Source organism: Polypterus senegalus, chromosome 10 (genome assembly GCF_016835505.1).
Source record: "Polypterus senegalus isolate Bchr_013 chromosome 10, ASM1683550v1, whole genome shotgun sequence".
Lineage (NCBI taxonomy): Eukaryota > Metazoa > Chordata > Cladistia > Polypteriformes > Polypteridae > Polypterus > Polypterus senegalus.
The window spans coordinates 170,027,703-170,052,100 of NC_053163.1; the positions used below are offsets into that span (position 1 = coordinate 170,027,703).

Sequence of the window (24,398 nt, forward strand, 5' to 3'; positions counted from 1 at the left end):
TTTCTGCTGATGTGTGTGTGCGCCCAGTGTCGTGTGCATTTTTGGTTGTTTTAGTGTTGTCGGAAATACTTTTATAAATAATAAGAAAATGCTAGTGTGGTAGTAGTGGATGTAGTCTCACCACGAGTTAGTGGAGCCGCTATTTGAGGTGTGCCTTAGATCTGAAATAATGTATTTATACTACCGGGCGAAAGGTTTTGAACACCTCAGTTTTTCTTGACATTTATTCAGCTGAAATGCAATGAAAACCTAAAATGTTCAAAAAGTAAGCAGTAAATGGCCAGTTCAAAGTTTAGGTTAGCATAAACAGAAAAATGAAGAAAATATTGGAATATTACAAAATATTCCTTCTTCGGGGAGCAGCTAATAGATGTTCTGCAACAACCTACAGATGTTCTGAAGCAATTAAAGTACATGAAGCCTTGCAAGTTGAAGCAAAAATTTGTACAGGTGTCCCAACTTCTGTTGATTACTTCAGAACTCTCTGTCTGTCTTAAAGCAGACTCTGTTACTACACCCTATGAAGTACTACTTGGATGATATTCCAGTGATAATGGCAAGAAAACGGCAATTGACAAATGAAATAAGACAGAGCATTATTAACCTTTGAAGTGTAGGCCTTTCATTTAGATAAATTGTGTGTTTGGTACAGTAGTGTCCTTTACAATCTAAAGGCAATTGGAAACTAGAAGAAATTCGTATAGAAAGTTACAACCCACTCAGAAAACAAGTGTCGTCTGGTTATTGGCTTGCGTTATAGGTGCCTAACAGCACCAGAGATTCAAGCGCAGTTTAGTAAAGATCAAAAAAAGCAAGTCTCCGCTTCTACCGTGACACTTCAAATTGTAGCCAAATAGTTCAATCTTGGTTTCATGAGACCATAGAATCTTTCTCAAAGTCTGAGAGACCTTTGCTTGCCTTTTTGGAATCTCCAAGAGGGCTTTTATGCATTTTTTTTACTGAGAAGAGGCTTTCAGCTGGGAACTGTGCCATAAAGCCCAGATCGGTGGAGCATTGCAGCAATGGTTGTTCTTCTGTAAGCTTCTCTCATCTCCACAAAGATTCTCTGGAGCTCAGTCAGAGTAACCATTGGGATCTTGGCCTCCTCTCTTACCAGGGCTCTTCTCCCCTAATTGCTCAGTTTGGACTGAGCCAGCACCAGAAATAGTCATGGTTGTTCTAAACTTCCTCCATTTAATAATTCTGAAGGCCACTGTGCCCTTTGGAACCTTCAAGGCTGCAGACATTTTTTGTAGCCTTTCCTAGATCTGTGCCTCAGTACAGTCCAGACTCTAAGCTCTGCCAGCAGCGTCGTTTGACTTCATGGATTGTTTTTTTGCCAACTGGACCTTCTATAGACAGATGTGTGCCATTTCTAACCATGTCCAGTCAATTGAATTGACTATAGGTGAACACTAAGGAAGCTGGAGAAACATCTCAATGATGATCAGCAGAATGGGATCAAAATTTCAAGTGTCATAGCAATGGGTCTGAGTATCTGTGCCAATGAGATGCCTGCCTTTTATCTTATATATAAACGTCTACGCATGGAAGTGTGTGTGTGTCTGTCTGTCCGGAAGTGTGAGGCTACAGCGTGTAGCTCAAAGAAAGCGACTCTGTTGCCAAAAGTGAAACTGCCAAGAAAAGAGAGAAACTCGCTTAGCCGCCAATACACAAGCGAGACGAGCACATCGGTAAAATGGTATCCCCTTTACTTTTCCTCCTGACGCTAATACGCAAGCAAAGCGAGCACGTCAGCAAAACGAAACCTCCTATGAGAGAAATGCCTTGGGTAGTTTCTTTCAATTACCTGACATCTCTACATTTCAATTTTTTTTTCTGATGATTTCAATAGTTTGTAGGACCCCAGGCTTTTTACAGCATGGACATACACAGCTAGTTTGTAATAATTTTTACAAAAAACATCTAATAACATCATTTTGGGATGTTAAGTGTTTGATAGGAGATGTGGTAGGAATCAATATCTTAATTAAAGTGTCCTCTACCATGACAAGTCTGATAAAATTTTATTTAAGTCAGTAATCAGCAAGGAAGAAAGGCCTATCATTTCGTCATTTAAATACTCCTCAGTAAATGCATTGGAGAGAGCATCCATCACTGCAGTCTTATGGCACGGTCAGAATAATCGAAATACAAAGGGTAGAAATCCATTTTATAAACAATTGAATTTACAAACTTCGTCAATCAATGCATACTTTTTACTGTGGTTGGTTCATTGATTTACACATCGGATAACTTAAAAGTATATTTTTATTATACTCTTGTGCTTCTTATATTTTTAGGTTAGCTGCTATCCTTGAAATTTCTGTGTATGTGACAACTGTCCAGTCTTGTTGTTTACAGGACACGTTAGTCATCTTCTAGTACATTTTGTGCATTTCATTTTTGTCTTTGTTGTTCACTTGACCTTTATCTGGTGTCCTGATATTTCTAAACAGGTTTCTGACATTTATTAACCCTTTCATACTTCTAAGATGGATGCTATATTTTAATATAGAAAGCATATCAAAGAACTTTATCCAAAATGACTATATGATCCCTAAGTTGTTTTTTTCTTCCACAGGGGAAAATTAATTTTAATGATTTTCGTATGAGGCTGCAGCATAGCAAAATGCTGAAAAAGCAAAGTTAACTGAATAATCCTGAATGCACTGTACGCTCATATTTCAATGTCTTTCTTTGATTATTACATAAACACATCTGCAGTGGTTAGCAATGCTGTATCATGAGTCCAGCATCCTGGGATTTGAATCCCATACCTAGTAGTCCATTGTTCAGGGGCAACTGGGCAAAAAAGGCAACTCGGCGACATCCTTTACCAGTTAGGTAATAGTTAGGTTCAAAGAGATTTTATAATGATATTTAAATGACTACGTAGGGCGCCAGAAAATCCACAGAATCACCTGTTTTATGAGAGTCCCAATACGTTGAGAGTAAAGATATTCCTTAAGCCGAGTACACAGGTCATCTTCTGTATTCTAAATAACTTTATCATATGATTACATTCAATACAATTTATATAAAGAATTAGCAATTTTGGTTGCAGAAGATAATGTAAGAGAGTTTGTTCCATCTGCAGTTCGTTTGTCAATTATATAAATCTATTTTCAACATTTTAAATCACATTGTGATTTAAATATAATTAAAAAATCTCTCTTAACCCATTACCTAACTGGTAAAGGATGTCACCGAGTTCTATTTCGCCAAGCTGTTTCTTCACTGACTTGCCTTTTCGCCGAGTTGACTGCCGCCCATTTGCCATCGAACCGTTGTCCATGTCAGTTTGCTCAGTTGCGGGTTTTCATCTGTGTTCTTTGCTCTCCCTCATCCCCCTTCGTCTCCAAAGATAGGAAGGTCAGATTAACTTGTGACTCCATATTAGAGGGAGCGCGCCGATAGCGTGTTACCGCACCTGCCACACAACATATTAGAGATGTGTGTGTAGGAGTGACCTACAGTAGACTGGCATCCCGTCTGGGGCTCATTATTACCTTGTATCATATATTGCCGGTTTACACTCAATCCCACATGACACTGGTTAATGTTATGCTGTGTTACATCTACAAAGGCAAATATACATGAGAGGAACATTATGGTTAATAGAGAATTGAATAACAGAGAGTGTTTTTGGTGGTAATTTAACTTATTTGTATTGTCATGTTGTATTTAATTGTGAAAGAACATCAAATCAAGTTATTGTTGTCGTTGTGTAATAACGTCATTAGTGTATTATTCAAACACACTGAAGTGACTTACACTGCATGTGGTGCGTATTTATCACGTTCTTTTGGAATGCGAATGCAATTTTCTCTGAAAATTCAGAAATTCTGTTTTATATGCCATAATCAAACTGCTCATTTTTGATTTACTCTTGGAAAGCAGATGTGACAGAGCCTTGCAATGGCCGCCCATTGATTTGCAGAGAGAAAGAGAGAAGATAATTGCAGCAAATTGAAAGAGATGGGAAAATGGGACAAATGCCAGAGTGAATTTCTGGGGAAAAAGAGCTTATGCAATTGTAAATAAATATTACTTGTTTTTAATTACTCAGTTTAGTTAACTGGGTGTTGTTAAATGAACTTGATGGTGACCTTGATTTTAATTGTTTCTGTTTTCCCATCATTACAGCTAAACCCAAGATCCTGCTTAACCCAACAACTTTACATTATCTCACAGTTGCTCATAGAATTATATCATTTTTAATTTATATTTATATTGCCTCACAATTACAGGTTGCAGTTTTCTTCTGATTTAAATGATGATTACTTTTATTTCAGTAGCATGTCACTAGTGTTTGTTTTATCTTTTTATCTGGTATTTGTTTGTTTTGTGTTGAGCATATTGAGCTACATGAAATGTTACATAAATTAATTTTATTAATAACACCCTGCTTAATCCTGTTCAGGTTCACAATTGAGTGGAACCAATCCCAAAAGCAATGGCTGTAAGTTAGGAAGGGCACACTCGCTCACACACTCACGTAAGACTAATCAGCAGTTTAATAAACACCCAGACATCTTTATAAAATATGGCAGAAAAACGTGTTGGGGAAACCTGCAAACTGCACAACAACGGTGTTGGATTTGGGTTGCTTAGACATCTGTGATAATCATTGCACCACTTTGTCTCCTTTTTGTTGGAAAGATGGAAATAGTTGTGTTTAACTGTATGTGTAAGTGTAACAACAATATCAAGTGCCATGTACAAAAAGAAATTAATATACAATATATAAAGTCGCTATCCTTTTACTAACTGTGTCTGTTTGCTAGCGCAATTAATTAGTGGTTGTGTTTTTTTTTTTTGGTTTTTTTTTGTTTTGTTTTTTCTTTCAAAAATAGTTTGCCACAAGTAGAAAATCATTTTTTTAGAAGCATTCCAGTATTTTATTTTATTTATTTATTTTAAAGTATAACATAAATATCACAGGGTTATTACAGTTACATTAAAATGGATGGGTCTATGATAAATTATGAAATTAAAGTTTAATTAAAATATTTAAAAGATTTAAAACTCCACTCTGCTGCTTTCCATGGCTATCTTTTAGGCTTTCGTTAGCTTGGTGTCCCTTAAATATGTAAGGTACTACATAATTAATAGATTATACTTATGCCTTAATAATCCCTATGTTTTTAGAATCTTCAATCAAATGTTCCTTTGCCTATATAGCGCTCTGTGCTTTTGTAAATCTAACTGGTACTTTTTCATGTTGTTTAGCTGCCCCAGGGGATCCTCCTTCCAAAGTCGGATTAAGGTAAGACCTTGCACTTTTTTGACTCTTTTATTTGAGGTGGTTGATTTTTGCCCTTGTAGTTATATATATATATATATATATATCTATCACGGGAATTGAGCATGGAAGCTCAACCCTATAGGGTGCCCTGAAGACTGTGAAGCCCTGGACGTCCGCACTTGCGCCACACCAGGAGGTGCTGGCGGAAGGATTACCAGGGACACCCAGAGTGCTTCCGGGTGCTCATGTGGCATTTCTGCCACTCCAGGAAATGCCAAAGGAAGCTTATCAGGAGGCACCTGGAGCACGTCCGGGTGGGGATAAAAGGGGCCGCCTCCCTCCAGTCATCAGCTGGAGTTGGGTGGAAGAGGACGAAGCTCGAAGGAGAGGAGTGGAGGCGGTGAAGGAAGACAGGACTTGTGAGAAGCCCGGACTGAGGGCGTGTAGTGCAGGAGTACTTGGTTGTGTGTAGGACTGGGTAAACTGTAAATGGTGTAAATAAACGTGTTGTGGGTTTGAAGGGTTTGAACCATTGGTGTCTGCCTGTCTGTGTTGATGCTGATCTTCTACTATATAAAATAGTGGGGGTTTGGCGGTTCCCTACTCACTCGCATATCTGCCTCAGGGCATAAGCGTAACCTTAACTTCGCTTAGTTAGCGAACAAGAGAAATACTTTACAGATTTAGATTTTTTTTTCCTATAATTTGCTTGAACATTCCGGTTGATTTTGCGACTTCTCTCATTGCACTAAGAATCATAGTTTGCTTGCAGGAGTGATATATTTGCACTAATCCAAGACAGAGTCTGCATGCCAAAGGGAGGGGGAAGATTGACGTCAGGACTAGAGAGCTGGGCGGGGCCCTCCTAACTCTCCTGTTTCACTAATATGCGGGCGAAACTGCAGGGATGGCTAATTATAAATAAAACAGAAAATGGTTTCCATAGGTACCCACTTTTAAAGCCTGGGTTAAAGCTCACTAAAGGTAGTGTGCCCCATGCCTAAGGTGCTGGATTTTACTCCTTTGGACATTTTATTTCACTCCTCTGGTTTGACTCGTACTACTTCCCTGTGCTCTAGCTGAACAACACAAAAGATGTTAAGTGAACCTTTATGTAGCCCATTGAAGGTGTCTGCCAAATAAACAGTGATTATAATGAGCCCAGATAACTGAGGCCTGTGTCATAGATGCCCCATAGCTGATTAGTGTATCTTCGTACAAAAATGATGTCATCAAATCTGAGAGAATGTTATTGAAAAGAGCTAATTGGGGAAAGACTATGATAAGATTTCCTAGGCATGGAAAATCCTTTAAGAACTACAAAATCCTCTATAATAGATTTGTGGACATATGGCAGAACAGTGCACCAGCACTGCACTGGGCATTATGAAACCACATGTCTGGTTGAGAATGACACTACTCGGGGAAGCCAGTTGCTAGTTTCACAGCTGCGTTTGGAGAGTTCTGTATATAATCATAATTGCTTTATGGGGAAAATCATGAAATAAACAAGAGAACACTTGCATAAAATCTTGACTGCAGTTCGCCTAAGAACACAGTCAGAAAAAAACGTATTATTTAATGGAAACAAAAGTACCTTTTTTTTAATCTTAACATGAAGTGCTGTGCTTGCCAAATTAATACCACACTCCGTTTTGATGCACTCCCTATTTTGAAATGTATTGGTGATTTGTATACATATGAATATAAATGGTATAATAGATACAGCAAAACAAAGTCATTTTGGAGAAGAACCTGGTGCAGTGTGCCAGAAACCTAAACTTTTGGGGAACATTAATTTTTGAGCACACAATGGCCTTGAGCCAACTGTTAACAACACGCTAGAGTGGTGGAAAATGAAAAAGAGAAATCATATTAAGTGCAGACCCCCGTGACCCTGTAGTTAGGATATAGCGGGTTGGATAATGGATGGATGGATGTCTCATTCATAGCCCCAGAATGTGTTATTGATTCTGATTCTCTTCATTTTCTACATCCAATGTGTAAAAGCTTGAGTGATTCACAAAGAAAATGTTCAGTGGCATTCTTTTCAAATGTTACTTACCCCATGTAGTTTTGTAGTGGTGGCCAAGAAAATATTTCAGGCTAATGTTTACACGAAGAAAGTTTCTGATAGACCCCATGGGATCCAATGGCATCCAGTGATGGACTACAGCAAACAGTATCAAAATGTTCATGGGGAATAAACATCTTATGTTACTAGTGTCGTATATCCACACATCCAGTTGTATGTTCAGAAAGTGGAAAACGCATGTATTTTTGGCTAAAATATTGTTAAGTAAATAACTCTGGAAAATGAAAGTAGTCCACACACAGGACACTCCTTCTCACAGGGTCACACTTTTACTTTTTATTTGTTTCATGGACGTTTATATTGTTTGCTGCTGTCCATTAGTAGCCACCATTAGGTTCTTCCTTCTCAAAAATTGAGGTTAAAAATGTTTCTTGACCGCCACTACAAACTACATGGGGTGTAGTAGTCACATGCTGACTTTTGGCTCCATTTGGCGATACAACAGTCACAACATTTACTGATCATTGCAATTGATACTCTGTAGGTCCGGTATGGCTCACCAAATGCATACTATAACTGTCAGTATGGAGTAGCACAAAACTGATTTTTCGCATCCTGGTGGCTGCATGCCAGGTAGTTGTAAGTTGAGGTTTCTCAACCACTGAATCGCAGGTGGTTGTTGTTTGTTCCTGAGTGAGTCTCCAAAGTGATCCGCAGCACTGCTGCTCAGTGTTTCCCCATTTTAAAGTGAGCTTGTTTCACCAAAGGGTGCTGTTTGCAGTGGCTGCTAGAGAGTCGTCAATGAAATTTAAAAGGCAAAACTGGAGTGCAGGACTATAAAGTTTGAGAAACACTGGTTAAGGAAAGCGATCCGGGCCAAATATATAAGAATTAGTCATGTGGAGCCGCACCAATCAAAACAAACCTGTAAAGGGCCTTTCAAGAGTCGGCAGACATGTGAGACCCTGAGAAGAAATTATTATAATAATGAAAGATTTATTACTGCGGCTGGTTTTGGCCGTTTTTTAGAACAATGTTACCCAATTTTTTCCTGTGACCCTCGGCTGTAAGTTCAAATTACCTCATCAAGGTCGGGCTTAAATCGATGCGTGACTGTATTCAATTAACTCCACTGGAAATCAGATTCTGTGTTTTATCGTTTTTTTTTTTAAAACTGATTAATTGGATATTTAGAATCGGGCCTCAAAAACTAAATTTGATACTTCTTTCAAATTTTTCCAGTAGTCATACCCTTTAAAGGAAATTACAAACCACAGTGGAACTTCGGTTCACGAACGTCTCGGTACACGTACAACTCGGTTTACAACCAAAATGTTCGCCAAACTTTTGCCTCGGTTCACGACCACACACTCGGTATACGAACAAGCCAGTTTCCCTTTCGGTTTGTACATGTTCAGTCTCTTCCTGTGCAGCGAGCAAGAGAGCACACACACACACACAGAGGCAGCGCGCAGACACACAGGCAGCAAGAGAGAGATCTGGACGCATTAAGGTAGGAAGGCAGTTAAAGAATGCACTGGGCTTGATTTTGTTTTCACTTCTGTTTCCAGCGATTGCTTCGTAGCGTTCATTGTTACATCATAATTTTTCTTGGTGGTTTATTAAATTACGGATTTTTTCAAATGTTCATTTTTTCCCTGTGCTTAAAACTCATTAAAAAAAGTGCTTTTAGCCAGCGGTTGGTAGTGCTATAGCGCAAATTATTGTAGTGTTAGTTTTCTCTGTTATTCAAGGTTTTCTCAGTGTTATTCATTTAGTTTACTATTACACTGTGCATTCTATGGTTTAATTAACTATATTTGTGCTTAAAAGCTTGAAAAAATACATATATATATTTACATACAGTTTGTATGGTCTGGAACGGATTAATTGTATTTACATACAATCCTTTGGGGGAAATTGCTTCGGTTCACGACCGAACCGAGGTTCTACTGTATATATGTAAAATAAATATCTGGTATCGAATTATTTTGTTTTCAACTTTCATCTTTATTTTCTAGTGACTTAATCCTTTGTAAGTCACTTTGGGTAAAAGCATCTGCTAAGTGTGAATTGAATGTATATTAAACAACAATGTGATGTTTGTTTTTGTAAAGTTACAAAAATGTTTAACCTTTGTGCTGTTTCAGTGAGGAAGATGAAGATATGGTCATTAGTGAGGAAGAACCCCCTTTTCGAGATGACCCCAAAGACCAGAACTATAAGCCACAGGATGAAAGGTTAATGACATTTTTTTGATTTAACTCTACGTCTTTCTCTTTCCAAGTTTAACTACACATGGTTTTTCTCAAGTGTTTTCACTTCAGGATGTGTTATTAGATAGTGTAGGAATAACATGTTTTATGGGACAGTTGTTTACAGGACTGTGGCATTTTTTCAAGTCAAATAGTTTTGAGGCAATTTAAATATAATTTTACATACACCTTCAAAAAGTAGCTAACCATTATGACTCATGTTAAAAATTTAAGGTTGCTCTTTCAGTGCTGTAACATATTCATTCTTACATGTATTTTCAGCTCTTTCTTTATATTTTGCTGAATTATTAGCACATCAAATATGAGACCTTTGCTCTAGCTGTATTGTAATAGAAGACAGCTTTTTTTGCATGTGGTCCTTAACTATTGAGTCTTTTAAATTGTCTTTGTGGACCTTTTTGCAATGCAATAAAATACACCTTTATTAATCCACATGGTGCTGCTTATCCACTCAGTGGCCATTTTATTATGGACATCTGCTCATTTACAGTAACAGTCTGCTCCTCCGAAATACCAATCAGGTGTGCCTAACATGTTATACATACAGGGGGTATAGAAAAGAATCCCCCCCTTTGAAATATTCCTTTTTTTTTTTTTTGCTTTACAGTCTTAAATGAAAACACACAAACCGATATTTTTTCCAGCTTTATTTATCGATGTAATCTATAACATTCTATAATAAGTGAAAGATATCACAGCTACAGTTCAGAAGAATTTTAAAATATCAAAAACAAGAAATACTGAGATTCATAAAGGATCAGGCCCCTCCTAAACTCAATCAGGTGTCAGTGCCCACCATTTCCATTGCGGTTACTGGCTTACTTCCACCTGTGCTCAATTGTAATGAGTGTGATTAGTGAAGCTGTTCCTGGAGCACTCATTCCATTCCTTGGTAGTGCAACTGACCGCAAACAACTGACTATGGGTGGCCAGTCACTTTCAAAAGATCAAAGGGATACAGTTGTGGACAGACATAAGGCAGGAGATGTCAAAAGCTTTATTAATCCTAAGGAGCTCAGTAAAGTCCATAATAAAGAAGTGGCAAGTGTTTGGTACTACTAGGACCCTCCCTAGAAATGGTCGTCTCCCCCCCAAAACTGGATGGAAGAGCAAGGAGGAAACTGGTAAGAAAGGCTACCAAGAGGCCAATGGCCACTTTGAAGGAGCTACAGGATTTTATGGCAAAGAGCAGTCACGGTGTGCATGTGACAACAATTTCGCAAGCGCTCCACAATTGTGGCTACTTCAGGAGGGTCAGAAGGAAAAAGCCACTTCTCAAGAAAGGCCACATTAAGGCTTGTTTGAGCTTTGCCAGAACACACCTTGGATTCTGATGCCAAGTGGAAAAAGGTCTTCTGGTCAGATGAGACCAAAATCGAACTATCTGGTCTCAATACCAAATGGTACACCAATGCAGCTCACCATCCACAACACACCAAACCTACAGTAAAGCATGGAAGGGGCAGCATCCTGTTGTGGGACTGTTTCTCTGCCGCAGGGCGTGGGGCTCTCATTAGTTTAGAAGGAAAAATGGATGGGGCAAAATACCGACAAATTCTTGAGGAAAACTGCTATCCTCTGCCAGAAAGTTGAAGATGGGCAGAATATTCACTTTTCAACATGACAACGACCCGAAACACACAGCAAAATTGATCACACAGTGGAAGGAAAAAAAAGGGAACGTCCTCGTGTGGCCCAGACCTATATCCCGTTGGCATTCGAAAGAAGTTAATTAGCAGCAAAAACAGATCACTAATTAGAAAAGGGGTTAGAATGAAAACCTGCAGCCACTGCGGCCCTCCAGGACTGGAGTTGGGCACCCCTGGTGTAATGCTTCAAATATGACATAACAGACAAAAAAGCGGAGTAGTGCTCAAGTATATTTATTGGTAAGTGACCTTGCATATGAACATGGTGGTTGACATGTTGTAAGGAAATTCTGGAACTAACTGTTACTTTTGCTGTCTACATAAATATGTGTGAGCCTACAAACAGTTTGTAAATTACATTAATGACAACTACCCCTTAAATATATTTAATTTCCTGATTTAAGTAAGGTTTTCATTGGAGCTCAGTTCTTCATAAAATATTTTGATGGTGCAATTTCTTTTTTTAAAGATATACAGTATATAATTTCAGTTTGGGATCATGCTTATCACAGGAAAGTTTAGTGTGGAGTGGTCTTCACTTTTTTGGTAGAGTGCCCATTTTTGCTTTGAAGCAGGACAAAATAAAAATAGGCCACCCATCTTGTGGTGAGCTTATTATATCAAACAAGCATATTTGTGATATATTTCAGATAATTTCATATTATTATAATGAGTAGAATATTATAAAAGCAAAATGCTAATCCAGAGAAACTGATGCAAAATTAAATTTGCAGTGCATCCTGGGGCAAATAATCCCAGGATTATTATTACATGCATCCTCATGGGGAAAAAAAAAACAAACAAAAATTGGATTGACATTAACCGCGTATATCCTACTCCTCACCAAGTTAAATTAACCTTTGTATTTATTGGCATTAAAGCTCGATTTTGCAGTTTTCATCCTTGGCGCATATCAGCCATAATTTAACTTAGAATTTTCATTTTCTTTGTTTTTATTTGTGTCCACAGTAATTGGGATTTCACTGATGTAAACCCGTTTTTATTTTTCTGTCTACTAGGGACCCACCCAAACCTCGTAGGAGGGCTCAAAAGGGAAAAAATGATAAAGACAAGAAGCTTGATATCAAGACTGAGGTGGATGTTAAGCAGGAGAATGAATTTGGAGAGGAGATTGAGCCACCCAGAAAGTAAGTCAGTATTTGGTTTATTTATTTAGTTTCAATTTTTAGAAATGCATATTTAACAAACAGGCTCAGTGAAATATCACAAAATCTCTTAGAATTAGATAAAAACCGTGTTCATGAAGATTTAAAATCTATTTGTTATGACCTCATGGTGCATGAAAACTGAACACTTGTTGAGTTTTATGCATCTAAAGATGAAAGACAAATGTAACAGTTCTGCATTTTAGTCGAAGTTAATCGTATCAAATGTAAAGCAAGATCATTAAAGTGTTTGACAGAATTTAGAGTTACATTTTATAAAGTGTTTTGATTTGAGTGCGCTGTCACAAAGAAAAAAGAGGATTAAGAAGCTTGATTCTTCTATCCATAGTAGCAAACCAATTCCAGCATTTCACAGAATTAGAACTACATTTGGTAAAAAGTGTAAGAAGTGCTGCTTTTGTAAATACATGATATTCTAAATAAGTTTCTATTTGTGCCAGAAGAGGAAGAAGAAGGAAGGATGATAAAAGTCCCCGGCTACCAAAGAGGAGGTAAATACTTTTAAGTAACTCAAATTCATTCATTCATTTTTCAAACCCTCTTATTAAAGTACAGCATGTAGGGTGGTAGGGGGAACTAAAGTCAGGCCCTGTAGCATATAACACAACTCAGAAATCAACACTGGAGAGGATGCCATCCTGTTTTTGGGAAAGCAAACTTGCATAACCGCAGTTACTCACATAATGGCAGTTTAAAGTTGACTTTCAACCTAAACTGCAAGTATTTAATGGACATAAACAAGAGTACTTGAGTTAAAACCCACATGTACTCAAAGAAACTGTGCTAACTACACACAAACAATGCATGAACCAAGATGTGAACTCAAGACTCTGGCTATAAGGTCATGAGAAGTTTAACAACACTTTATTTTTGGTATATCCCAAAATCGCAGAAGGTGTGCCTCAATGGGCTTTAAAGTGGTGCAGAGCTACAAGTTACCTTGAGGTTCACAGAAACAACAAACTCGACTGGTCTGACAACACAGTGGCCCTATACAAAGAGTGCAGAGCAGACTGAACGTCCTAAGGAGACTCGCGTCTTTTGATGTATGCAGTAAGGTGCTAGAAATGTTCTGCCAGTCCATAGTAGCCAGTGTGGTGTTGTACAATGCAGTCTTCTGGGGAAACAAGCTTGTTCCACCACAGTGTTCTGAGAAGCACATCTGAGGGTCTTTTCTGCCCAGAGCTATCAGGCAAATCAATACTTCCTCCCGACTTTCCATTTTGAAATATCTGCACAATTTATATTTATTGATTGATTGACTTGTGTTATGAGTCTGTATCCTTGTTTATGTTTTTGCTGCTGCATGCATTTAAATTTCCCCATGAGATCAGTAAAGTTTATCTAATCTAATCTATACTAATAAAAGGCAAAGCCCTCACTGACTGACTCACTGACTCATCACTAATTCTCCAACTTCCCGTGTAGGTAGAAGGCTGAAATTTGGCAGGCTCATTCTTTACAGCTTACTTACAAAAGTTAAGCAGGTTTCATTTAGAAATTCTACACGTAACGGTCGACAACGTCCACCATGTTGAACTTTCTTATTTATGACCCCATCTTCACGAAATTTGGTAGGCGGCTTTCCTGTGCTAACCGAAACCGATGTACTTACTTATTTCGTCCGCCATATTGAACTTTCCAACTTCCCATGTAGGTAGAAGGCTGACCCCATCTTCACGAAATTTGGTAGGCGGCTTCACTGCGCTAACCAAAACCGATGTACGTACTTATTTCGGTGGTATGATGCCACTGTCGGCCGCCATATTGAACTTTCCAACGTCACTAATTCTCCAACTTCCCGTGTAGGTAGAAGGCTGAAATTTGGCAGGCTCATTCCTTACAGCTTACTTACAAAAGTTTAGCAGGTTTCATTTCGAAATTCTACGCGTAACAGTCAACTACGTCCGCCATGTTGAACTTTCTTATTTACGGCCCCATCTTCACGAAATTTGGTAGGTGGCTTCCCTGAGCTAACCGAAACCAATGTACGTACTTATTTCGGTGATATGACACCACTGTCAGCCGCCATATTGAACTTTCCAACGTCACTAATTCTCCAACTTCCTGTGTAGGTAGAAGGCTGAAATTTGGCAGGCTCATTCCTTACAGCTTACTTACAAAAGTTAAGCAGGTTTCATTTCGAAATTCTACGCGTAATGGTCATAACGGTCAACAACGTCCGCCATGTTGAACTTTCTTATTTATGGCCCCATCTTCTCGAAAATTTGGTAGGCGGCTTCCCTGCACTAACCAAAACCAATGTACGTACTTATTTCGGTGGTATGATGCCACTGTTGGCCACCATATTGAACTTTTCAACAGTCTTTGTTACTTATGGGCCCATCTTCAAGAAATTTGGTACACGGGTTCCCAACGCTAACTGAATCCTACTTCCGTACGTATATATGTACATAGCCTGCAGCTCGGCCACCGTGTGAGGTGGCGTTGGGTCCCCCATCCCAATGCCTTCCACGTTGTTGGCTGCCTGCCTATATAAGACCGTCCGTCGCTCCGGTCTCTACATTCTCTTCCTTGCTTCGCCACGGGATTCACGTCTCCCTACTGATAACTACAGCATTTTTGTTTAATCCACGGCTTCTACGCTGTTTTATTGTTTGTTTATTACAATTATAGTTATTGCATAGGTATTTTGTGCTTACAACGCTTGACAGATGCCGAATGTCACTTCAACACAACAAATCCTGCAAATACTGTCGTAATTGAAACAAACCATGAAACTGAAATCGATTAAAGAGTAAGCTCAATGCACAGCTTGGTCATGTTACAACCGGAGGGCCGAACTGACAACGTGGTATACAAAGAGATCCTTAACAAATAATTATTGACATATTTTCCCTCAGTTTAAAAAGGTTTAATTTTCTTCTTAATAAAAATTTTAATGCAGTACTTCGCCGCAGCGAAGCGCCGGTATTTTGCTATATGTATGTATGTATGTGTGTGTGTGTGTGTGTGTGTGTGTGTGTATATATATATATATATACAGTATGTGTGTGTGTGTGTGTATATATATATATATATATATATATATGCATGCCAGCAACACTCATAACAATGACAAAACAATTACATTGTCAATCATATTACGTTATTATTAAAATGTTTCCTTTTCTTTCTCATTACTTCTTTAACACAGTACTTCTCCGCTGCGAAGCGCAGGTATTTTGCTAGTAATCTAATATAATGACATGCATATTTACAAGTAGCAAGTGTAACGTGGATAACAAGTCATTATAACTGTACATATAGCTAAAGAAATGCATTGAATATTAATGGTTTACTTATAAACCACAGCAATACTTTTAAACTCCCAACTAAATTACTGTGCAGAAGCAAGTCAGACTTCCTTAATACAGTATTCAAAAAACAGAGGATAGAAACTGTGACAGTTCTGATTTCTTAAGGTCACTGTTGTTGTCCGCTGCCAGGCCATTTAAAGTTAATAGAATACAGACGTACAGTATATAGGAAAACCATTATGGCAGAATCCAAATTTCTGCTTTGAGTTTTCAACAGCTTTGCACATTTTAAGCACTCCTTTAACATGACTTTTGTTATTTTGGTACTGCTATCCTCCTCTGGGCATTTGTATTTGTAATAATAAATTTTATTTATACAAAGCGCCTTTCTAAGCACTCAAGGACACCGTGCAAACAATAAGTAAAAAACACATTAGAAACAAAACATCAGAAAATATACAAATTTAAAACCAAACAAAGTCACTTTAATCAAAGAGAAAAGGCCATTTTAAACAGATGGGTTTTAAGTTTACATTTTGAAGGATGAGAATGATTTGATGTTTCTGAGCTCAGTAGGTAGTGAGTTCCAGAGCTTGGAAACAGAATGGCTGAATGCTCCGCTCCCCATGATGGATTGAGGAAGAGAATCTAAGGTTACGGGAGGGGATGGCAACATGAAGGTTAGACAGATAAGGAGGGGCGAGGTTATAAGTGGCCTTAAATGTTAAAATCAATTCGAAACTTAACTTAATCAAGAGCCAATGAAGCTGCTGCAAGACCGGAGTAATATGATGAATAGACGGGGTTCGAGTAATGATGCGAGCAGCAGAATTCTGGACTAGCTGAAGTTTATGGAGAGATTTTTTACTGTGGAAAGAACAAAGAGGAGTGAATTGCAATAGTCCAGATGAGAAGTAACAAGCCTGTGAACAAGAATGGCAGTGGTATGGGAAGTGAGGGAGGGTCAGATGCGATTAATATTACATAGGTGGAAGTAAGCAGACCGGGTGACGTTATTAATGTGAGATTGGAAAGATAGAGTACTATCAAGGATGACACCCAGACTCTTGACCTGAGGGGAAGCAAAAGAAAACATTTGTGTGGTAGAATGTGAATCTATGGACTCTTAACGCAACTTTTTGAGGCTGAATAGAAGTTAGTTATTATAAGGAGAACGTCTCTGGTGAACACAAATTTAATGGTAAGCTGCATTGTAGCCCTTTGTGAAGTAAAGTAACATGCTGACAAATCTTGCACGTTTAAATCCCACGTTTTGTGTTAATTAGGAAGAAGCCTCCTATCCAATATGTGCGCTGTGAGATGGAAGGGTGTGGAACTGTGCTCGCTCATCCTCGCTACTTGCAGGTTAGTGCCAAGAGATCTGTCATGCTAGAAGACATACAGGAGCCGAGCTGTCATTGTCATTCAGAGGTCTCATTTAAACATTGATAACATACTGTGCAGAATCACTTGGGAAAGAAAGCAAAAATTGTCTTGACAGTTCTTGAAAAGAAAACCTTTTAATATTCATCATTTCCTTAGTTTCTTTTTCATAATGGAGTTAACCAACCAGATTTGCCCATTGACAAAGTCACTGTTTATGAATTATTAAGTATCTACTAATTTAAAAATTAGCCATTTTCTTCCAGCAAACCTTAACATGGAATTCGATTGCTGAGCATTTGTATGTTTAAGAAGTTAGGACAGCCTAATGGGTTCAGTATATTCTTCAGTGTATTCATTCACTGTTGCCCCATCCAGACCTCATTCCTCCCTTGTCACCATCTACTGGACTAAATTTATTCAAAGGTGTCTGCATTCAGTTAATGAGCCTGTTTGTGCAGATACAAAGTCACGTAGAGTCTTTCCCTTTAGCCTCTGGTAGAGGGCAGATACCAACTCTGGACTAGGCGCCAGTCTGTGACATGACATACTTACAAGCATAGGTTTGGCAGTTAAACTCGCATAGGCATTTGCACACATAAATTACACAGCTTTTTAAAACTTGTGCCCATTCAGCAGCATGAATCTGTGGAACATCTTGTCGCAGTGTTGCTGATGGCACTGGACAATTACAGCACGGGTTGCAGTGTTGTTCATTTGTGATGCAAAATAAAGAGAGAAAACTTTGAAAAAATATTGAAGTCTCATCTTGTGCTAATGCTTAAACCCAGTAATAATACAAGCAAATAAAAAAAATGAGAGATAATGGCACACTGTACTAAAAAAAATGACAGATTGTGGCACCCTGTACCTGTATCGGATTAAACAATAAAGTAAATTCTTCCCTGCATTCCTTTTATATCCTCTGTCTCTCAAAATTATTGCTTGCTGGCAGTTCGTTTTAGTGTTACTTCTGAGTGATCTTAAATATATTGGCAGGCTGAGTTGACGGGGTGTTTCATCAAGTTATACTACAGGAGCTGCTCCTTTTTGTGAGATCTGACTAAATTATTTAAAAAGCTTTTAGATTATTGAATTTCCTCACTTTATATTCCTGTCTGTAGTGTGTTAGTGGCTTTTAGTAGCTGTTTATTTGTGTAATATCTGTAGCATAATAAGGCTGCAAGCAGAAGACCCCTCTACGGTAGGAAGTTTATAAAATTAGTACATTTTGCCCCACTTATCAAGCACATAAAAGATAATATTTATCAGGACCAGATAAAAGATGCTGTTGTTCAAATTTGTAGCACATTAGTGTTGAATGTATAATACAGATATTTTTTGCCTGCTTCTCATCTTCTCTATTTTTTTTTTCAGCATCATATTAAATATCAGCACTTGTTGAAGAAGAAATACGTTTGTCCGCATCCTTCATGTGGCCGCCTCTTCCGACTTCAAAAGCAGCTTCTCCGGCATGCCAAACACCATACAGGTACTTAAAGTATTAAACCAAGGTTTATTCTTTCATAAATAGCGATGCGTTTTCTTCTTAATATTATAATTCCTGTATGTTTGATTAGTTTTTTTTATACTGTCTCACAATTCCAGTTTCACATGGGGTACCAGTTCTGATTCCATTGTGCTCCATTGTGATTGGCCTCCAAAATGTATCTCCCTTACCATATTTTAGCAGCACAATAGGACATTTGAAACTGTTAAAGTCCTGTAATCTGTCACTTCCTGTGACTCATTCTTGTGTAATGTGACATCCTGAGTGTGACTTGGTCTCTGACTTGAAGGTATGTAGTGACACTAATGTAACATGTACCAAGTCAAGTTGGGGAGCATGCACTGGTACAGTGCATTGCAGCCCCCACTACATGATGAAACAACTCGGATCCCGGTTGGCAACCCCACAGGCAGACACACGGTCCAGTCCCACCCTCCGGAAATGACCCTCTATCTGCCGCAGCCAGGTGTTACGTGGGCGACCCCTTGGCCTGGTCCAGCCACTCGGGTCCCCAATAATGAGGATCTTAGGAGCCAGATCACCCTCGGGGAAACGCGCCACATGGCCGTAGTGCCGTAACTGACACTTCCTCACAATGCAGTACCACTTGTAATTTATTCATTATAATAATCTTTAACTTTAAACAAAGAATAAGATGCATACTTCCTGTATTATCACTCTTTCACACCTACTATTACACAAGTTGTGCTCTTATTATACTTCCACTTGGTCTTCTCTGCAGTTGTCCATGAAAGAGCAAGGTGCACACCACTGGTACTATCACTTTGTTTCACTTACGACGTCTTGTGCTGGCACGAGAAAGAGGGGAGCACAAGCCTTCTATATCCTTGGCCTGTCTCGCATGGTGTCGCAATAAGAAGATTTGTGTGCCTCCATTCCCCATACTCCCTCATGCTCAATGCATCATGCAAAGACGTGAGAAAAAGTGCTACATTCGCTCACTCAGTCTCACCCAGCGGTGCACAAGAAGAACCAAGAGACAGTCCTCCCATACTCCTCACATGTAACATGTCATCTGTGTATTTTGTCTGACTAATTTTTCTGAAAAAGCACTGCACTATATTTGCCGAAGGTTTTACATCTGCCTTTGCCATAGTATCCTGTACAAACCAGGACCCACCGATTTAAAAAGCATTACTGTGCATAGATACGTTAAATCTAAAACTATTAATGTTTATTTATTGTGGTAAATCAGCCCCGACACAGACAGGCACTGTGACACAGGTCCAAAAGAACATGCTTTTTATTTCTTTTCCTTTCACAGCACACAATGCCTACAATTCTCCCACAAGTAATGCTCAGTCCCTTTTCTCTCCTTTTTTCTTTCTGTCTTCCTTTTTTCTTTTGCTGCCTCCACTCCTCTCCTCGCTAGCTCTGTCCTCCACCTCCCGACTCCGGCTCCCCAAATGGAGTGAGGCAGCCTCTTTTTATAGTACACCCAGAAGTGCTCCAGGTGCGTTCCCGTTATCTTCCGGCAGCACTCCCAGGTGTAGCGGAAGTGCGGCACTCAAAGTACTCCAGGTGTCACCGGATCTCCTTCCAGCAGCACTTCCGAGTGTGGCAGAAATGCTGCCGTCCAAGGCTCCGTAATTGTCCAAGCACCCCCTGACAGTGGCCACGGGCCCCAAAAGGGTTGAGCTTCCAAGCTTCCCTCTTGTGTCCCAGGGAAGGTATGGTCTCTCTCCCAGTACCTTCCATCCTCAAGGCGTTCCGGCTGGGTAAAAGCCGCAGCCGTCCACCACATTATGTATGAGGCTTTGATGTATATACAGTGGATTCAGAAAAAATTTAGACCCTTTAACTTTTTTTACATTTTGTTATATTGCACCCTTAGGCTAAAAATTGTTTAAACTAATTTTCCCTACGTAAAGCAACTCTCAAAACCACAGAATGACAAATACAAACTAAATTACAAATTTTCGCAAATGAATCAAAATTAAGAAAACTCAACTATCACATTGACACAAATATAAAAAGCTCTTTGTTATGACACTTGAAATTTGTCTCCGGTGTATCCCATCCTATTGAACGTCGTTGAGATGTTTCTCCAGCTTGTTTGGAGTCCATATGTGCTCAGTTCAGTTGATTGGACTGACTAGGAAAGGCACGTACCCACCCGTCTATAGAAGGTCCGACAGTTGAGCAAAAATCAAGGATTGTTTTTAAGGCACAGATCTGGAGAAGGCTGCAAAAAACTCCTGCAGGTTCCCAAGAGTACAGCGGCCCTCATAATTCTTAAGTGGAAGAGGTTTTGAACAATCGCGACTCTTCCTAAAGTAGGTCACCCAACCAATCACAGAAGGGCCTTGTTAAGAGAAATGATGACGAACCTGATGGTTACTCTAGCTGAGCCCCAGAGAAACCTGAATGGAGATAAAAGAAACTTGCAGAAGGACAGTCATCACTGCAACACTCCACTGATCTGGACTTTATGGCAGAGTGGCCAGACAGACACCCCTCCCGCAGTAAAAGAGACTTGAAAGTCCACTTGAAATTTAAGGGGGAATCAAGGCACTTAAAGGACTGTCATGTTTGGAGCAGCAGAACAGGTGCCACTCATCTCCTGTGCTATGCCATTCCAATGGCAAATCACGGTGGTGGCAGCATCATGCTGTGGGGTTGTTTTTCAAAGGCAAGGACATTATTTATTAACTAATTATGAAACAGAAAAAAACATGACTACTTTTATCATTTTAATTGCTGTGTATTACCATCTATAACATTGCATTTCTTGCTTAATTGACTGTAAGGAAGTGGTATCGTTTTAGTTTGTCAGCCTGGCCTCTTCACTTTCCAGTCCAGTTTTCACCTACAACATTAGTATTTTTTATCATTGACACATCTTGTAATGTATATACTAAATATCTAATCTTACTTTGTTTTCAGACCAACGGGATTATATTTGTGAGTACTGTGCCCGAGCCTTCAAGAGTTCTCATAATCTGGCTGTACACCGAATGATTCACACTGGAGAAAAGCCCCTACAGTAAGTTCACGTGAATGAGAGACAGCTGATCATTGGATCTAATGATAAAAGATTTGTAAGATTACCTTGGGGTGAAGTGATTAAAGAATTATGATTAAAACTTTGGGCATCATCTTCGTAAGTATTCTAGATATGAGAAAGAAGGCAACATCTCTTGTAGCAGGTGTGAAATGGTTTATTTCACAAGACGGCAACGTAATTTGACTATGAAGTAAGTCTGTGATTAAATAAAATAACTAGAGTGGGTGCAGTTGATTTCTAGCGCCATTTGCCCAGATTTAACACTTATACTAACTTAACAAGCACCGCTTCAGCAACAGTGCAGTCTTTTAAATGAATATAGCCAACTTTGCATGTGAGGTGGCAAATTAAAAAACAATAAAATTGAGTCTATTTTAATGTCATAACTGGTTATGTTTCCCAAGTGTGTTATAATCCATTCTCCCATTCATTTTATACGGTTTGTCCAGTCTGGTATGTCAGAAACACTTCTACCAGAAGGCATCCAGGAGGCATCCTTCTCAGATGCCTGAACAACTTCAGCTGGCTCCTTTCAGTTATTTTAGGATTGTGGGGGACGGTGTTGTGCACTGTGGACTTGACCTTATTTTGCTCAAACATGACCTCATTTACTCAATAAAAGCCCTGGACAGGATGCTAGTCTAAGTACATACTCACACAGGGCCAATTTAAAAATTGCCAATTGAAATAATAGTAAGCAAGTAACTTAAATACCTTTGCAGATACTCAGGAAATATTAGAATAACCAACAATAACAACAGTGCCTCTCAAATAAACGTCAAAATTACTAAGAAGAAGAAAATTCTGCCTTGGTTTAAGATAAGAGCAATGACTGTGATGCTTTATAAAGATATAATGCGTAGGCAACCAGTACCCTTCCGTGATGCACCTCTGTTGAATAATCCATTGGCTAAAAATACACTACTAGTGAGTCACAGAGAGGATGTGCACCATCTTTATCTATAATACGCTACCGTGGCTGTCCGTTTGTCTGTCCAGGATTTTAAATCGCCTGTAGCTCGCAAATCGTTTAAAATATTGACCTGAAATTTGGTACACGTACACTACTTGACGTCTACTGTCCCTTTTCGGGGTGATGATTGACCTCCAAGGTTATTCCTCTTTTTATTTTTTATTTTGTTTTATTATAGAATCAACTCTCGGCAGTGGCCAACAGGGCAGCCATGCAGCATAGGTGTTCTCATTCCCTACCACCTTCGCTGTCACTTCACCTACCTCTTCATATCTTAAATCATAGTTGAGGCAAATTGAAGACTTAAGTGCCAGCTTAAGTGAAAAATTAAGAAAAATGTTCTAAGTAATTGCAACACAAACACTGACTTAATCAGTTTTAACGTGAAAAGATGCTGATGAAAGAATAGAAGAAGCGGGCTGCTAGGGTGGAGAAAAGAAGAGCTGCTCTGAAAGCAGCAAGCGCATCAACCTCTGAGCCAACAAATGCTAAACGTACAGAGAAAGAGGATGAAAACTAGAAATGCTCAAGTCCAAGTGTATGCAGTGCGCCATTACTGGTTGTTTATAATGGCCATTAGTTCTGTCTTTATTCACTCCTCCACTTCTACGTCCAGCAGGTCCAGGAGGCATCCCATAACTGAACCTGCCTTCTTAATTAGCCTTTTAATTTGGTGGGCCTGTCTTGAAGTGATATTACTGGTGCAGCACACCACACTGGTTATCACAGAGTTATAGAGCATGTAAAGCAAGGGTGTCCAACTGTGGGCCTGTAATGGACAGCAGTGGCTGCAGGTTTTCATTCTCACCCTTTTCCTAATCGGCAAGCAGTTTTCATTGCTAATTAACTCCTTTTCCGTTCATTTTAATAGCCCTGTTTTTAAGGATTCAGTCCTCTGAATTGACTCGTTTCCTCATTAAATGCCAGCCAAACAGAAGTGAGATGTGATATGAGCCGACAGATGACCAGCTAAATTGGAACGTCAATCTCCAGCCAATTTCACTCAGTTTCTTAATGAGAAGCAAGTTCTTGCTGTTAATTAAAGCTATTAAAGCGTTATTGAATATCATGACTTGTTTTCTGCTCTCATTCTACCACAACAGACTGTTGATCTTCTGTTTTTCAAGATATTTTGGTGATCTGAGCAGACCAAGATGACCAAGACCTTCACCTTTCTTTATTTTCAGGTTAGCTGGTCTTATGGCGGCTTGTTTTGTTGTCTCATTATTGTTTGCTGCTCATTAAGGAAATGGAAACAATAAAGGGGTCTGAGTCACGTCAATTAAAACTGAGGCAGAACAAGTTATTCAGCAGCAAAAATGGCTTACTAATTAAGACAATGGTTAGAATGAAAACCTATAGCCACTGCGGCCCACCAGGACCAGAGTTGGACACCTCTGATGTAAAGGATGTAAGAAGTCTCCTAAGAAAAAAGAATGAGCTCCACCCTTTTTTCTGCAGTTACTGTCTTTGTGTTACCAGTCCAGCCAGTCATTGATGTGGACCCCCCAAGTACTTGTAGGTAGAGATTGTGGGAGGTCAGACCCACACACACACCAGGAGAAACATGCAAACTCTACATGTAAAATAACCAGGAGTCAGATCTGAACCCTGGACACTGGCTGTGTTGGGCAACAATGTAACCCATTTTGTTGCCAAGTCACCACATCGCTTTGCTCTGTAAGGTCAATTCCTGATTAAGAGATGAAGAGGCTGTTCGCAAATTCTTTAGCCTGACATCACAATCAGATCATAGTTTTGCCCAGTTGTCATCACCTTAATGAGATATGTGTAAACTTGGCCTCCATTATGTCACTCTGTGCTGCTGGGATTTGGTGTTTTGTAC

General features: G+C 39.2%; 1 protein-coding gene across 2 annotated transcripts in view; it reads left to right on the forward strand.

The window, feature by feature from the left end:
- Window positions 1–24,398, forward strand: part of si:ch211-113e8.10 (E3 ubiquitin-protein ligase ZFP91) — a 58,023-nt gene that overhangs the window by 28,172 nt on the left and 5,453 nt on the right. Inside the window, exons 4-10 of one of the 2 annotated variants that reach the window (XM_039767427.1) lie at window positions 5,236–5,272; window positions 9,437–9,526; window positions 12,231–12,359; window positions 12,839–12,889; window positions 16,945–17,023; window positions 18,419–18,533; window positions 21,459–21,558. In XM_039767427.1, coding sequence (XP_039623361.1) covers window positions 5,236–5,272; window positions 9,437–9,526; window positions 12,231–12,359; window positions 12,839–12,889; window positions 16,945–17,023; window positions 18,419–18,533; window positions 21,459–21,558 — 601 coding nt within the window. The remainder of the gene's footprint in view (window positions 1–5,235; window positions 5,273–9,436; window positions 9,527–12,230; window positions 12,360–12,838; window positions 12,890–16,944; window positions 17,024–18,418; window positions 18,534–21,458; window positions 21,559–24,398) is intronic. The other variant, XM_039767428.1, reaches the window with a different exon arrangement.